At 44.4% G+C, this 17494-nt stretch overlaps 1 protein-coding gene across 1 annotated transcript; it reads left to right on the top strand.

Moving 5' to 3' along the window:
- The first annotated feature begins 1173 nt into the window (after nucleotides 1–1173).
- On the top strand, nucleotides 1174–17133 carry nacad (NAC alpha domain containing). Its single transcript, XM_044359826.1, has 10 exons — nucleotides 1174–1691; nucleotides 5534–5817; nucleotides 5934–13500; nucleotides 13725–13973; nucleotides 14511–14602; nucleotides 15483–15551; nucleotides 15700–15846; nucleotides 16029–16163; nucleotides 16277–16399; nucleotides 16988–17133. The coding sequence occupies exons 1-10, from the start codon at nucleotides 1607–1609 to the stop codon at nucleotides 17000–17002; spliced, it is 8766 nt and encodes a 2921-aa protein (XP_044215761.1). The 5' UTR covers nucleotides 1174–1606; the 3' UTR covers nucleotides 17003–17133.
- The last annotated feature ends 361 nt before the right edge of the window (nucleotides 17134–17494 follow it).

Below are 17494 nucleotides of genomic sequence, written 5' to 3'. Positions count from 1 at the left end.
ACATCAGAGGCCGTTAAGTGCCAGAGGGAGGAGGACTGCCAAATGCAAGCCAGGGAAGAGGAGAAGCAAGATAATACAAAGCCAGAGACAAATGAGGTAACTGATAAACTCTCTGATAAACACATCACATGATCCAGAAGCATGGCGCCCACCTCATCCCTCCCGATATTCAGGGATTAATGGATTGATGGACTGTTGATGAACAGCCCAGCTAGCACTTCCAGTATTGAACTCCTTAGTCATGGTGTCTCCTGTCTGATGGCTTAGCAGTGTGCAGGTGCAGCACACACACACACACAGCAGGTGTGTTCAAGCAAAGCTAACAAAATTTCAACATGATTTTAGTTTTGGTGACCCTATTTTACCTCTGACTGGTACCTGAGAAGTGCTGCTGTGCATAGGACACACACATCCTGAGATGATAATGTGAGTCTGAACACTTTTTCCTTTTTTTAAGCTGTGAGCTTACCAGCAGCTATATTTGTAGAGGTCAAGAAGATTGTACTGAGACTATTAGACATTATCCAGTAAAGCAGCAATGACTTCTGCTGAGCTGGCACTCTATCATGGGAAGTTTAGGGTTGCCATGGAAACTACCATTGCTGATCATTTGGCTCAGTGCTGCCACCCCCTATCTCTCTTTCTATTTCCAGCAAATTTTCCCGCACTTTTTATCTATAAAAGTAGAGAAAAACAAAGAAAGAGATGCAAGAGTGTCAGAGAGGTGGCTAAAATGGAGAGCCGAAACAGATGCTGTAGCTGCCCTCTAGGGAAATGTCTCCCTGTTGCTTCCTCAGGGATGTAATCAGAGTAGGAGGCAGAGGGTATAATTGGCACTTAAAGGTTTTGCCTCTGCCCTTTTTGATTGTCTGTGTTTTCTGCCCCCCACAACCCCGCCCCGACTGTTTCGCTTTCCTCGAATCTCTCTTCTTTGCTTGATTTCTCCATCATCCTCTTGTTTTTGCAGTACTGGTCCTTTCCTTGAAGGTTGAGGGCAGCACTGAGAGCGCAGTGGAAATTTGCTGACATCATCTCCAAAGATCCAGTCACAGCTTGGCTGGGAAGAGAAGGGTGGGTGGGTGAGGGGGGGGGGGGTTGGGCAGAGGAAGGAGGGAGGGATGGGTAGAGAGAGATACAAGGAGGAAGGAAGGGAGGGAGGGAGGGAATCAGGAATTGGGCATCAAGAGAGAATACTGCAGCTCCCTTTCAGATTCGACACACACACACACACACACACACACACACACACACACACACATAAAGACACACACACACATATTCAGATGAACTGGATCATGAGGCTCTAAAACACACACCCACTACAGCAGCATCACTGTGCTGCACCGCAGCAAGAGACCAGCACATACTCCCATCTCTCACTCTCACTCTCTTTCTGTCTCTGCCTCATTCTGGCTCATACACAAACACACACATAGACAGACACGTGCTGCAGGGAAGATCTGAGTGTTGGGTCGCTGAGCATTCAGGCCCCCCCCTCCCTTCTTTCTCTCTTTCGCTCTCTCACTCTCTCTATCCCTGTTCACCTTGTCTGTTCCGGCTGTATGGTTTATCGTTGCGTCAGAGCCAAAGAGAGCCAGCAAGAAGCATGCCGGGGGAGAGCACTCACAGATCTGTCCCCACCGACAAGCATCCAGAGCAGGGAGCTGAGGAGACAGGGCTCCCTGGACCAGGTAGGACCTCTGGGTTTGGGGACGGAGAAGGGAAAATGAGGTAATTGAGCTGATAGCGACCAGGGCATAATGGAGAAGGAGAGAGGAAGAGGACGGTTTAGAGCAACTAGATAGTGTTAAATAGATTGTGGCAGGCGGAGAAAAAGGGGGAGAGTTAGTAAGATAGAAGACATGGTAGATATAAGTGGTAAACACTATCTATTTGAAATTGACATGCGGAGAACAGTCAGTTTAGACTTCTATCTGTTGACATGTGCAGTCTTAGTGAACTGTGATTCAGCTGTATGTTAGCCTCCTCACTAAACCGCATGTTGTCTCCCCCTCCAGCTCCCAGCTATTAGCAGCTTCCCCAAAGCCTCCACCCAAGAGCTGTTAACTCCCAGCCCAACTCTGTGCACTCATCAGCACTAAATCCCAATTAACGAACAATGTCTTGACCTCCAAAACCTTTGTGCGACTGCTCTCCCCCCAGTGCCCAAGCCCCCATCTTCATTAGTAGGCCCCTGCCCTGCTTTTCCCCACCCTAACCCTAGCCTCCTCACCTCTATCCCTCCTCTTGCTGCCCCATTCTTAGCCCCGGTGCCACCCCATCCGCATCCACCACATCCACATCTCTCCAGCAGTCTTTGCGAGCTGTAAGGGCAGTGTAGTCTGGCTCCTCCCCCCCCCCATCCTCAGCAGGAACATGACACAGCAGCATGGCAGAGCACTGTAGGAACACACAGACATGACCACACAAACACAAGAGCTTTTGTTATTGTTGCCAACTGTTTTTCCATCACAGTTATTGCTCATATTTCTCCTGAAGTTGTGAAATTGAGAATTAAGTCAGCTAGTTAGCAGAGAAATAGAGGTAAGTAAGGATGGGTCAGTGCAGATGAAAAATTGGGGAGGGTCGAGATTTTATTAATGTCCCCTTAATTACAGTCAGACAATAACGATCAAAAGGAGGATATCCTCCTAGGAACAAATTCTGTGACAACAATTGCACACAATCTTATTATATAATTATAATTCATAATTGTACTGTTGTAAACATGTGACAGTTATGATGGATAACCTTAATGGCGATTTAGAGTACTCAATACCCCAATCAGCTGGAAGTCATTTACACAGGCTATTTTGGATATTTTCCTGTTATAATTTCATCGTTGCCCTGACCTGTTCGTAGGCTTGAAATTATTTTAAGCTTCCTTGGCCTGAATTTTGGAAGAGGAGGGAGGAGAGAGAATTGTCGGATGCTCTGGCTCCAACTTCTGCTAATCCTGACACATACTTGAGTGAGGTTAGAGGAGTGATTATGACTAAAGGGGAGGTTCGGATTAGAAAGACAAAGAGAAGAAGACAACTGGGGTGTCTTTTTTCATGGTTCAATCAGAGCAGTAGCTGAAATAGAGGCTCCCCTTAGGGCTGACAGGCCGGCGCTGCAGCCTCTGTGACGCAGCTCCGGTCTGCTCAGTTTAGTGCGGCCTGTTCCTCGTACGGCAAGCCGTGTGCTCAGTTTCACTGTGTTCCCACAGAGGAGACTCCCAGGCTGGGCTAGGAAGCGGAAGAGAGGCAGACATCCACAGATTATTTCCAGTGCTGAGCCTGCAACTGAGAGACGCAGTCTGGCAGTTATACATCTCACTGGCATATTTAAGCAGCCAAGTCAAATCCTAGTTCCAACAATATACTGTTGCCTAGAACATAAGGGAGGAAGATACAATATTTCTAAATGTGTGCTATGTGTGTGTTGTGTTGATTATCTATAAATCAGATATGTCTTAATTATTGTATTTTTGTTTTCCTATGCACATGATCACCAAAGCTAGGTGCCTTTTTAGTCAGCCCTGTAGAGGGGAAACAATCACATGGTCAGGGCCCATATCAAACTGTATTGTACGTGTAAGTGTAGTGCAGGAGTTGGCTTGTGTTCATGCTTAACTGTGCATCTCTCTGATTAGTGGCAGGTTTTAGTCTCTGAGGCATGACTCAGCACGCACACAAACACACCTAGAGCTCATTATTGGGGCAGCAATCAGGCAGGGCCGATGGCAAGTGCTGATGCTTGCGTCAGCCACCATCACAGTCAGGGCAGGAGCGCAGTGAGAGAAGAGATATGTCACAACTGGGGTGAAACAAATAGAGACAGCTATATATATACATGTTCAAAACAGAACTGAGGAGAGGATTAGACAGGAAAAGGTTTAGAGAGACATTTTGAAGGAGTGAGACAAGGGAGGGGCAACAGAACAGAAAGTGAATTAGTAAGTGATATCTGGGTTCCTGGCAGAGCAAGTGTGTGTGTGTGTGTGTGTGTGTGTGTGTGTGTGTGTGTGTGTGTGTGCGTGTGTGTGTGTGTGTGTGTGTGTTTGTGGCTGGCACAAGGCTGAGCCACTTGTGTGTTATAATGGCCAATCAGCATGTGGATTGAGGTCACCGTGGCAATGGCCCAGTTAAGAGAGCAAATGAAGGTACTGTTCCCTGCCTGTGTGTTGAAAAGAAAGAGGCTTACGTCAAATCCTTAAGGGTTTATTTGAGTGAATGTATAGTTTTGTGTTATTGTAATCAATCCGACATAAGAAAATCATTATAGCTGTGCAGTGGAACTGAAACAAATGAGGAATACAGCCTCCCTTTGCCTGTCTTACTCATACACAAGACTCATTTTACTCACCCCTGACCCCATTTCTTTCATTCATCCTGTCATTTCATCTCAGTGATTTCCCCATCCCTGATGACAGTTATGAAGATGATAGCGTGGTCTAGAAGGACAAGAGGACAGAGAATAGATTAATTCAATAACTGTTCCTTTTACCTCTGGCTAATTGTGCAATTGTGCATGTTGATATTCAAAGAGAAAGCGAGACAGAGACACAGGGAGAGGTAAGGTACAATAGTGTAGTGTATTTAGAGAGGGGTTGTTTTCTACATCTATGTTTTGAGTTCAGCCTTATGGTGGAGCACTACAGAACAACAGTGGACTCTTCAGCATAAAACCGGATCACTTGATGAGGAACTCTTTTTAAATAAACAGCCCAGACTGTTTGTTAACAGTGTCTGTTACAATCTGTTTTCAATCTTGCAATTATTTCGCTTGCCAAAGCCATGTGCAGTGTCAGAGTAAAATACAGAGCTGAGAGATATTTGTTGAATCTACTGACTGGCATTTTGGTGACATTTTTTGTAGCTCTCTTGAGTTAGTGTGTGGGAGAAGAAAAGTAAAGTTCAACTGCAGAGATAAAAAGTCTATTATTGTAAACTGAAGAAGGTGCAGAGATAATTCAGTAAGATCAATTGATTTTATTTCTTTGTTAATTCCTCATCACAATTAACCCTTACATACTGTTACCTTATTACCTTATCATTCATTAATAAATGGGTGATTAAGATTTCAGAGAGCAGGGAGAGTGTATTCTTTAGGTTTTACGCTATTTATTTATAGAGAAATAACATTCACAATTACACTATACTGTATTATGGTCTTATGTGACCTCAAACAGGAGAATGTGACAACCATAATAATGATTTCAGTGAATGTTACTGAATGTGAAGAATGCAACAACATTTTTGAATGGTAATTTTTGAATTTCTGAAAAAATATTGGTCAAATTTAACCCCATCTATGTACAAAAATGTTCAAAAATTTCAATTTTTCAATTTTTGGATATTCTGGGTCACTTTAGAAAAAGTCATGAAAGAAAGAAAGAAAGGTGTTTAGGGTGTTTTTACTTCTCTCAAATGTAAAAATTGGTCAAATTTGACCTGAACTGTATGTAAGGGTCAAGATTTACCATAAATCTGCCAAAGTACTCAAATTATTTGACATGTTGTTTTATGTTGCTTTTTCTGTTTTGCAGACATGACCAGACATCCGTCTACAGACTCCACCCCTAGTGACAGTGGCTCTTCCCCTAGCGACAGTGGTTCTAGCCCTTCTCCCAGTACTCCTCAAAAGCTACTCCCATCATGCACCTCTCCGTTTGGACCACGACTATTTCATGCAATACCTAGCTCCTCTGGTACTCCAAGACCTCAACCTGAAGGCTCAGACCATCGCCACAACACACCCAGACTGTCTGGAAAGTTAGGTGGTCATGGACCTTGTGGCCGCCATATCCCTGTTAAGATGGAGAGAATCAAGGTGTGTATTATGTGTGTAAGGGCTATGTTTGCAATTTAACAGTAGATGCTACTAGACCCATTTTAGCGGTATACTGATATGAATTTTAATGTGTATGTATAATATGTTATTCCCAGGTCCTGACTGGTTCAGAGGTGGAGAGTGACTATCAGGAGCCACAGACCATTGACACAAGGGTGGTGATGGGTCAGGAGACACTGCTCAAAGCATCAGAGATCCAGAAAGGGAAACCCCTGGTTGAGCCATGTGGTCAGGCTATTCCTTTGCCAGCTATCCCAAGCTTTTCAGAACCTCAGGCACAAGCAAAAGAGATCCAGCTGGAAACCAGCAAAGACGAAAGCCAAGCCCAAAGCCCTCAAAAACAGCAGGATCAGGAAAAAGACCCTGTGCAGCCCCCAACCACACTCCCTTCCCCTTTTCATAACCCCATACTCCCTTCTTCCTCCTCCCTAGAGCCAATCACAACAGATGAGAATTTGATCGATAACCAGGAAGAGGGTCAAACCCTCTCTCAAGATGAAGTGCCTTCCCTCTCTTTTTCTGAGCTGGCCTGTCCAGTTGCTTTGTCCTTCTCTGAGCCAGCCTATGCTGTTGACCCACTACGAGTGGGTGTACCCTCATCTCTTGACCCTGACTTGTACTATACCGCCCCTTCCACCCCAATCAAGATGGCTTCCTGCCCCTCGCACCTTAAACATCATTCATATCCTGGCTCTCCAGCTTGCCCACTCTCCCCTGGCTCACCCTCAGACAGTGAGGACCTGTGTTCCCCTCTCACATCTCCCTCTGGCTCTTATATAACAGCAGAGGGAGGCAGCTGGGCCTCCTCTTACACATCTTCTGCTTCCCCCTCCACATCTCCCAACCTGCTCCTCACAGAAGAAACACAAGAAGCCCCTGCTTGCTTTGTGGGCTCCTTATCAGAGATCGGAGATGAAGTAGGGGAAGAAAAGGGGAGAGTAGGTCCAGAACAGGAGGAGGATAGGGCAGGGGACTTCTGCTTGTACCGTCCTGAGGATTATGTCATGAATCCACTTATAGGTATAACAGGGACAGTGATCCTTGAGGAGGACGAGGCTCTAAAAGGGGAAGAGATCAAGATTTCCAGAGAAAGTTGTCGTCCTTGCTGGGTGACTGAAGATACATCCCCTCTAAGGAGCAGTAGCAGCCGCAGCAGTGACTCTCAGGAGGATGGGGGAGAGTCTGAGAGCTCACTCTGCCCACTGGAAGAGGCCAGTGCGGGGAGAGCAGAGTACTCTAGCCCCATGCAGACAGGCCTGAAACTGCAATTGGAAGCATGTATGTCAGAGGAACATTATGGACAGATGGACGACCACCCAGAGCTAGCATCCACTGAATTGACTCCTGATACAGAGAACATGACCATGGCATCATCTAGCCTTAGCCCTGACTCACCTGTCATTCTCCTGGATGCATTCTGTCCTGGAGCCTTTGACAGGCTTGGCCCCAGTTCCTTCATGCTCTCCCAGGCAGCATGTGCTGATGATATACCAGATGAAGAAAGGATGATCCCTGCCTCCCTCATCTCCTTTCCTCTCCACACAAGTCTTATCTTTAAGGCTGATTCAATGGAAATCACGCTCTTCCCCACAGAGGATGAGAATGAAATCGGAGAAGTGAATGACAGAAATGAAGGGAAGGATGTTGATGCATATGCAGCAGGAGAGGAGGAGGCAGATGTTGAAGATGATGATGATGATGATGATGACGATGATGACGATGATGAAGAGGATGATGACAATTATGATGATGATGATGATGATGATGATGGTGATGGCAATGATAATGGCACTGCTGATGGTGATGATGATAATGACGATGATGATAACGATGACCATGATGAGGCAGGCGAGGAAGCTAAGGTAGAGGTGAAAGTGGTAGAGGAGGAGGAAGAAGAAGAGCAGGAAGATGATGAGGAGGAGTATGACAGCAAAGCAGTGGAGGATCCTACAGATGAGGACAGCTCAGCATCCTTCCTTCATTCACTTTCAGAGACATCAATCAATGAGGGATTGGATGAATCCTTCTGTTTCCAAGATGATACCGATGACTCATTAGATTCTGCCTCCTATAATGGGGAGGAAGATGAACGTCTGTACAGCACTGAGAAGCATGCACAATCACTAGAGCCTACATCAATGGATGCACTTGATCCAACTGAAATCCAATCAGAACCTGAACAGGGAGCTACCATGGGAATAGGTCAAACTGAACCTTTGCACACACAATTGAGCACAGACAAATTAGTGGATCACCCTAAAACCACCTGTCTTTCTGAAGACATTGGTGACCACCCCAAAGACAACAGTATAGAACCCAAATTTCTGGATGCACCTAAACCCCCTGAATCGCAATCAGACCCTGAACTGGAATCTGACAGTGAAATAGGTCAGACAAATCCTTTGCACACACAAGTGAGCACAGCAGGACCAGTGGATCACCAGAAACTGTCTTGTCATTCAGAAGCAATTTCCTCTCATCCAGAGTCCTTCAGCAACCTGAATGAGAGTGGGAGTGAGAGTGAGATCATGGATATCTCTGCCTCTTCTAACCCTCCTGAGCAGCCTAAAGACAGCCCTCAATTTAGCCCTTGTCCTACTCCTGTTGTTGTTGGAATAGGTCAAACTGAACCTTTGCACACACAACCGAGCACAGACAAATTAGTGGATCACCCTCAAACCACCTGTCTTTCTGAAGACATTGCTGCCCACCCCAAAGACAACAATATAGAACCCAAATCTCTGGATGCACCTAAACCTCCTGAGCCCCAATCAGACCCTGAACTGGAAACTGACAGTGGAATAGGTCAGACAAATCCTTTGCACATGCAAGTGAGCACAGCAGAACTAGTGGATCACCAGAAACTGTCCTGTCATTCAGAAACAATTTCTCCTCATCCAGAGTCCTCCAGCAACCTGAATGAGAGTGAGAGTGAGAGTGAGATGATGGATATCTCTGCCTCATCTAACCCGCTTGAGCAGCCTAAAGACAGCCCTCATTTTAGCCCTTGTCCTACTCCTGTTGTTGCTGGAATAGGTCAAACTGAACCTTTGCACACACAATTGAGCACAGACAAATTAATGGATCATCCTCAAACCACCTGTCTTTCTGAAGACATTGCTGCCCACCCCAAAGACAACAATATAGAACCCAAATCTCTGGATGCACCTAAACCCCCTGAACCCCAATCAGACCCTGAACTGGAAACTGCCAGTGGAATAGGTCAGACAAATCCTTTCCACACACAAGTGAGTGCAGCAGAACCAGAGGATCACCAGAAACTGTCCTGTCATTCAGAAGTAATTTGTCCTCCTCCAGAGTCCTCCAGCAATCTGAATGAGAGTGAGAATGAGAGTGAGAGTGAGATGATGGATATCTCTGCCTCTTCAAACCCTCTTGAGCAGCCTAAAGACAGCCCTCATTTTAGCCCTTGTCCTACTCCTGTTGTTGGAATAGGTCAAACTGAACTTTTGCACACACAACTGAGCACAGAAAAATTAGTGGATCCCCCTAAAACCACATGCCTTTCTGAAGACCCTGAACCGGAATCTGCCAATGGAATAGGTCAGATAAATCCTTTGCACACGCAAGTGAGCACAGCAGAACCAGTGGATCACCAGAAACTGTCCTGTCATTCAGAAGCAATTTCTCCTCATCCAGAGTCCTCCAGCAACCTGAGTGAGAGTGAGAGTGAGAGTGAGATGGTGGATATCTCTGGCTCTTCTAACCCTCTGGAGCAGCCTGAGCAGCCTAAAGACAGCCCTAATTTTAGCCCTTGTCCCACTCCTGTTGTTGTTGAAATAGGTCAAAATGAACCTTTGCACACACAACTGAGCACAGACAAATTAGTGGATCACCCTAAAACCACCTGTCTTTCTGAAGCCATTGATGACCACCCCAAAAACATCGATATAGAACCAAAATCTCTGGATGCACCTAAACCCCCTGAACCCCAATCAGATCCTGAACTGGAATCTGCCAGTGGAATAGGTCAGACAAATCCTTTGCACACACAAGTAAGCACAGCAGAACCAGTGGATCACCAGAAACTGTCTTGTCATTCAGAAGCAATTTCTTGTCAACCAGAGTCCTCCAGCAACCTGAGTGAGAGTGGGAGTGAGAGTGAGATGATGGATATCTCTGGCTCTTCTAACCCTCTGGAGCAGCCTAAAGACAGCCTTCATTTTAGCCCTTGTCCCACTCCTGTTGTTGAAATAGGTCAAACTGAACCTTTGCACACACAACTGAGCACAGACAAATTAGTGGATCACCCTCAAACCACCTGTCTTTCTGAAGACATTGCTGCCCACCCCGAAGACAATGATATAGAACCCAAATCTCTGGATGCACCTAAATCCCCTGAACCCCAATCAGACCCTGAACTGGAATCTGACAGTGGCATAGGTCAGACAAATCTTTTGCACACACAAGTGAGCACAGCAGAAGCAGTGGATCACCAGAAACTGTCCTGTCATTCAGAAGCAATTTCTTGTCAACCAGAGTCTTCAAGCAACCTGAATGAGAGTGGGAGTGAGAGTGAGATAATGGATATCTCTGGCTCTTCTAACCCTCCTGAGCAGCCTAAAGACAGCCCTCATCTTAGCCCTTGTCCCACTCCTGTTGTTATTTGTGCTCTGCCTGATCCTGCTGCTGAGTTCGACACCTGTCCTCCTTCTGCAACTTCCACAAAGGACACTACAGACCTTAGTGGTTCAGATCTTCCAGAGGAATTGGCTGAGGAAAATATCCAGCTGAAAGATGTTGATTTGGAACAGAGCAATGATTATTCAGGTGAGGAATCTGAACATGAACCAGAAAGAGACTCTTTCAAATTGCTCATCAAGCCCCGTCATTATCAACCAGGAAGCCATGGGACTGCAGGAGCAAGTAGACTTGTATTACCAAAGTCCTTCTCCAATAAATCTGATGTGCCTGGAGGGGCAGAGGCCATGTGTAGGTCCAGTATTCACGGGGAGTCTGACATTGAGCTTGACCAAAAGAATGGAAATGCCTTGGCTGAACCTATGAGTGTGGAGTGTAGAAGCACTGATCTTGGTTCTTCTCTGAATATGGGGATCACCACTGCCACAAATGACTTAAATAAAGGTGTTCCTCTTCTCTCCTGTCCAAAAGACCCTTGTCCCAACCCCAGTAATATCCCAGTTTCAACTGCTTCAGGACTTGCTGACAACCTGTCAGCCCTGACCCCTGAACACTGCCCTGGTGACTCTGCCCAAGAGAACCTGAGGGAAAATACCCTGACTACTGATGAGGGGGTGCTGGGAGCTGTTGGATCCCCACACTCCCCTCTGGCCATCTCACCCAAAAGGGAAAATTCAGAAACAGACACAAGCAGGGAAACTGGTCCTGGAGCTGGGGCATGGTGTGATGACAGGTTGGGGCTAGGGTTAGGTTTAGGATTAGGGTCGGGGTCTGAATTTGGAGTCTGGGGAGCAGGGGAGTCTCTTTCACTGTCTCTGGGGAAGAGGTATGAATTAGAGGCAGAGAGTCTGCTCATGTGTGACACACAGGGCCAAAGCACACAGACTGTTGTGGTTCCCAATATGAGCAGTGAAGTATACAAAAATTATGACAATGTTCTGGGTTCTGTTCTGGATGAGGAAGATAACAACAGTCTGTGTGGAAAGAGAGACCAAATGGCGGATGAGGAATTGGTAGGAGAGGGAGCTTCTGAGTCCAACTTGGCCCGTTGGAAGTCCATTGAGGAGATCTCAGAAGCAGGGGGAGGAGAAGATGGAAGCTCCAGATTCCCGGAGGACGATGTCAGTAATCTAAATCCAGACAATGATGGCCATAACACAGACACACAAATACAAGACACTTGGAATAATTCTAACAATAACAATGACACTGCCTTTGACTCCTTAGAGTCCATGAGTGGAAGTCTGAATGCTCTATCAGAGGAAGTGAGACCCCAGAGTGTGAGTGTCAGTGTCAGAGACTCTGTGTCTAATATTCCACTTGAAGAGATGCCATCTCGGGTTTCAGACACAATTCCTGATGAAGAGCAAGAACCAATGGGCAGCTCCTTAAACCAGCCATTGGACACAACACAGACACCATCCTCAAAGGAAGGTCTCTGTAGCTTCTCTGTGCCGCTAGTTGAAACTCATGTGGACAAATCTATTAGCAACCAACATCTTGGTTCACCAGATAAAGCCAAGTCAAGATGTCATACTAGTCCAGAGTGTCAGACAATCACTCCAGAGAGTAATACAGCATTTTCTTTGCTACATGGATCCTTTGGTTCATTTACTCCTAAATGTAAATCTAATGAATCCAGATCAAGTAGAGTTCATCAAGACAAGGTGGAAAATACTGGTTCCCAGTCAGAACCAGAGATGGTGGTGGAGCCTCAGATTGAAGGCCAAAGAAAAGGTGATGCCAGTCCTGTGACTGACAAACTTGTTGAAGAACCAAAGACTAAAGATGCCTTTACAGGACAGCAGTGTGTTGTTTATAACTCAGGGGAAGAGGATGAGGAAGAAAAATCAGAAGAGAAAATGAAAGAGAGAGGTGAACAGAAAGATAAGAACAAAAAGGAAAGAAAAACCTCTCCTGCACAGAATGCCCCAGAACACTCTGCGTGTCAGACCCCTAAGGGGGAGCTTTGCACAGATAAACCAAATGCTACTAAGAAAGGGAGGAGAGGGAAGCAGAACAAACGCAGGACATCCCAGACAGGCAGTCATGTTGACTCTAGCCCTGAATCTGTCGATGATTCAAAGAAACCTTCTGTTCCATTAAATACCACAGCAGATGGATGGTCAAAGGGGATCACAGATGATTCTAAAACTATGACAGGACAAAATTCAAACAATAAAGCATCATCAACGGACTGTCAGAAAAGGACATCTGGCAGAGACAACACTGAATCCGGTTCGCAGATGCAGGGGGATAACAGTCTCAGTCCTGATGTCAAAAGTCCCAGTCATGGACACTGCAGTTCTACCGAGCATTCCCCAGACAACCTCAATGTTGTGGTGGCAATGAATCAAGAATTACATCAGAAACAGGGAGTGCTTGATAACAGACAGGGGGTGCTTGATAACAGACCGCTATCTGGTCAGAGGGGAATTGCAGTGGACATTAATGATAACAACATAGATACTGGCCACAGCCCACCTACCCAGGACACCATATTATACTCTTTCACTCCACTTTCTTCCTCAACATCTCCTGTTTCCTCCTCCTCCCCTCTCCCTTGTGCTTCAACAGAGCCAGAAGATGATCTTCCCACACCTGTGCAGGAATCCCAACCTGTCATCTCCACCCAACAACAGTCTTCACTGTCTGTGTGCCACACCACCTCTACCCTTTGCTCCCCCTCACCTACAAGCCAACCGGCCCCTCTTACCCAATTTCCTCCAAACAACAACCTCCAAGAGGTCACTGTTGCCCTTCCTACATCAACTACATCTGCCACAAGTGTCTCTTTGCCCTCATCCTCCACTGCGGTGCCGCATAGCCTCTCCCAGCCTACCCAGGAGTCATCTTCACGTGGGTCTGGGGCTCCAGATTCAGACTCCATTTCTCTTCCCCATACTCAGTCCTTGTCACAGTCTCAGCCTAATGTCAACATCGAGCCTCACAAACAAATCAAGCAAGGTCGCTCATGGAGCACACAAGACAGATGCAGAGGTGAGTACAGAAATGGTAGCTTGTTAGATTGATATCAGAGCAATACATAAGGAATTTCTTATCCTTTTTCTCACAGTCAGTTCTGGCAACTGTGAAATGGTACTTTGCATGTTATAATTGTTATCAAAAAGAAAAATTCTCCATTGGTTAATTAAGCAGAATGTTTGTTCAAACAAAGTCAAATTTGAGTTTCATAATCCAAATATGATTATGTGCTCTGTAAGGTCCCAGTTTGGCTGAGGAGGAGACAGACAGTGAGGATGATGGTGGACTGCCTCGACGTGGTCACAGATCCCAGCCTAGGGGAGTTGCAGGAAACAGAAATGGATCCATGCAGAAAGAGTCTGGTCCATCCAATCAAATGGAAATCCAGCCTTTCTCTGCCCGCCAACTGACTGACAGACAGTCAGGCTGTCCAATCAACCACAGCCACAAGATTTCTGAAGAGATTGACCTATCCTTCAAAAACAATTGTGAGTTGTTTCTGACCTCCTATGGGACCGAGAAATCCCCTAAATTTCCTTTGCTCTCTATAAACTCCACCCTTCTATTTCTGCCTATTTCCATCCCACTTTCCGTTTCTACAATAGAACAACCACAGTTTCTATTGCTCTGTGTTACATTTACATGTGTTTGAATATAAATTGATGATGCAGGACATGCTTAAAGTGGCTGTGCTTTTCTGACAGATGACATCGCAAGAGACATAAATGCTCTGCACTATATAGTTCACTGCTTGAATTATGGATGAAGAGTTTCCCATTGTTGCTAATGACGCATTGCATATGTTGTAAAAAATCACATAGTATGGAGATCTAATTAAATTTATTTCCATAGGCTAATTAAATTCTCTGGTGCTGATTAGATAATCTTTTGGATTTTATAATGAACACCACTAATGAGATACAATCACTAATGCCCTCATTACTTCTACTATGGTGATGAGTCACTATGGCAATAAGAAGATGATACACCTCACTTGTATGTGTGTTACATGTATGCTCGGGTAGGTTCCATAGTGGCCTCCTGTAATGAGTCTGAGAGTGAGGGGTCAGTGCCTGAGCTAGAGGAACCGGAGCCACTGAGACCATCAGAGCCGCAGGTGAGTCAGTTCATTTTGCTTTATTGGAACTCATTGCCTGTACTGATTCTCTCATATTCTCTCTTCTTTGGAACCTTTTATAACAAGTATGACATGTGAGAGAGGACATGACTGGAACAGAATTTTTTATATTTGTGTTATACATTATAATGTGTTATATTGAGTTAAAAATCCCAGCATAATGAATACAGAATAAGGAGGAAACTGCATGGTTACACACTGACTGACTGAAAACTACAGTAGTAGTAGTCATGGTGTATAAGCTTATTTTTGTTTTTGCACTTCCCAGATATCACTTGATAATGTCAAAATTATCCCACTGTCCCACCCACTTTATATTGTCACCTACTTTAGTTTTAGGATCTTTAGGTATTAGTATTTTCTTGAGCTGCAATGATTAGTCAGTTAATTGATCAGTTGATTGAAAGAAAACGAATCATCAACTATTTTGTTAATCAATTAATCATTATAGTCATTTTTAAGCATGAATGCCAAACTTTTGCTGGTTCCAGCTTTTCATGCAGAGATTTGCTGCTTTTTTCTGTTTTATATAATTGTATATTTGATATTTTTGGTCACCTTTGGCGGTGGGAAACTCTAATGAATATTTTCCAATAATATCTGACATTTCATAGACAAAATCAATCGATTAATCGAGAAAATAATCAGCAGATTAATCAATAATGAAAATAACTGCTAGTTGCAGCCCAAATATTTCTTAATTCACCTACAGTTGCATGATAATTTGCTTTTTTGTGCTGTATGAAAACCGCTGTTATCTAACCTAAGTTGGTATAGGTTAGAAAACTATTGGTGATATCAGTTGGCAAGTTTGCCATATAAAAATATGTTTTCTATTAATATTTGTTCTCTCCTTCAGTCAATCTCCTCTGCAGATGAAGGGCTGAACAGACCGAAACAGAGCCGTAGTGAGAAGAAGGCCCGCAAGGTCAGAGTACATGCTGTAAAAAACTGATTATAAAAGCAATGCTTCCTTTGAGGATGTTTGTTGTTTACAGGATGTTATGACACCAGTATTTTATCTGCATTATTCTGTCTGTCTTTCTCACTTTCCCTGTCGCTGTATGCATATGTAGGCCATGTCTAAACTGGGTCTGAAGCCGGTCCATGGTGTGACCAGAATCACCATTAGGAAGTCAAAGAGTATCCTGTTTGTTATCAGCAGACCAGATGTATTCAAAAGCCCTGCATCAGACATTTATATCGTATTTGGAGAGGCAAAGGTTTGTCTTTCTTTCTTTCTTTCTTTCTTTCTTTCTTTCTTTCTTTCTTTCTTTCTTTCTTTCTTCCTGTCTTTCTTTCTTTCTTTCTTTCTTTCTTTTTTATCTCTTTCTTTCTTTTATTATTCAAGCTTCATTACATGCATTGTCTCCCATCTAACTCCTCTCCTCTCCTCACATTTCAGATTGAGGACCTATCTCAGCAGGCTCACAAGGCAGCTGCCGAGAAATTCAAGGTGCCTGTGACCTCTTCTCCTTTAGCCCCTCCTGTCCCACCCAGCCTCACCATCAAGGAGGAAAGTGAGGAGGAGGAAGAAGAGGTACTGTCTTATCTATACAGTACAGTCAGTGTTCTAGTGCTCTGTAAAATATTTTATTGTGTTGTTAACTTTATCCTTTACATCTCTCTGTCTCTTTTCTTTCTATACACCAGATGGACGAGGGAGGTCTTGAGCAGAGAGACATTGAGCTAGTGATGGCTCAGGCCAATGTGTCACGAGCCAAGGCCGTCCGCGCACTGAAACACAACAAGAATGACATTGTGAATGCTATCATGGTGAGGAGGAAGGAGGGGAAGGAGGGGGCAAGAGAGGAAGAGTGAGAGGGTAGAGGGAGGGCAGATGGTGAACAAAATAATGAGTCATAGCCAGGGAACGGGGCGTGCATGGAGCGGGAGGGCGGGTAAAGGAGAAAGAGCAGAGGACAAATGACAAGTAGAATTTCTCCCCAGTAACTGAACAACCTCTACAGTTCTGTAGGTCATCAGTACAGTTCATGTCCACTAGGTGGCAGCAAGAACTTACACTGAGCTAAGTGCTGTAGTTGTTTAAGTGACGCAGATGATTTTTTTTCTTGACGGGGTAGAAGGCGAGATGAAGCTGTGTTAAGATCCCTGGCAAAAGTTGGCTGAGTATAAACAGAGTTCCTCATCTTGAATATCCCAGAGTATTTAATTTCTTTAAGTAGTGTAATATTTTCATGTTTTTAGGGAAGACACTACATAGTCCTATTCGTAAGAAATGTATATTTACAGTGTATTTTGATTAACACTCTTCATTTTTTACTTATTTCTAACTGTAACATTTTTACTGGAAACCTTTTTCTCTTTCTCTCTTTTCCATTTTTCTCTTTCTCTTCCTTATAGGAGCTGACCATGTGAGTGATGAGGACAATTTGAATCCTGACCCCCTCCTCCAGCCTATAAAGCCTAAATGCCACTGACTCTTCTGTATCGCTGCTACTGTATGTTGCATCCCCAATATCTGCTAAATAAAGTCTGTTACAACGTGAGCTGTGATTGTACCATAAGACTGATTTTAATGAAAACAGTGCAGATGGTTTGGTGTCTGAACATTAGGAGCAGCGCATTTCTTAACTTTCTGCAAATTCACAAGGCCTATATTTAAAATGTTCTCTTTTTTCTTTTACCCCATTTTCAAAATTAATTGCAAGTGTGAAAACAGTCTAGACCTGAAATTTAAATACAAAATGTAACACTGAACAATAAAGTTCTGGCTTATTTATCTATTTATCTCTGTACCTACCAACCCACACACTTTCTTTTTTTCTTTTTGCACACACAAAGATTTTGAAATTTTCCTGACCTGTAAATGGAAGTAGTGCAGCTTTCTGTCTTTCAAAAATGATTACA

This window comes from Thunnus albacares, chromosome 8 (assembly GCF_914725855.1).
Source record: "Thunnus albacares chromosome 8, fThuAlb1.1, whole genome shotgun sequence".
Taxonomy (NCBI): Eukaryota; Metazoa; Chordata; class Actinopteri; order Scombriformes; family Scombridae; genus Thunnus; species Thunnus albacares.
Note: the sequence above shows the minus strand (reverse complement) of the source record. Positions and strands in the feature narration are given on the sequence as shown.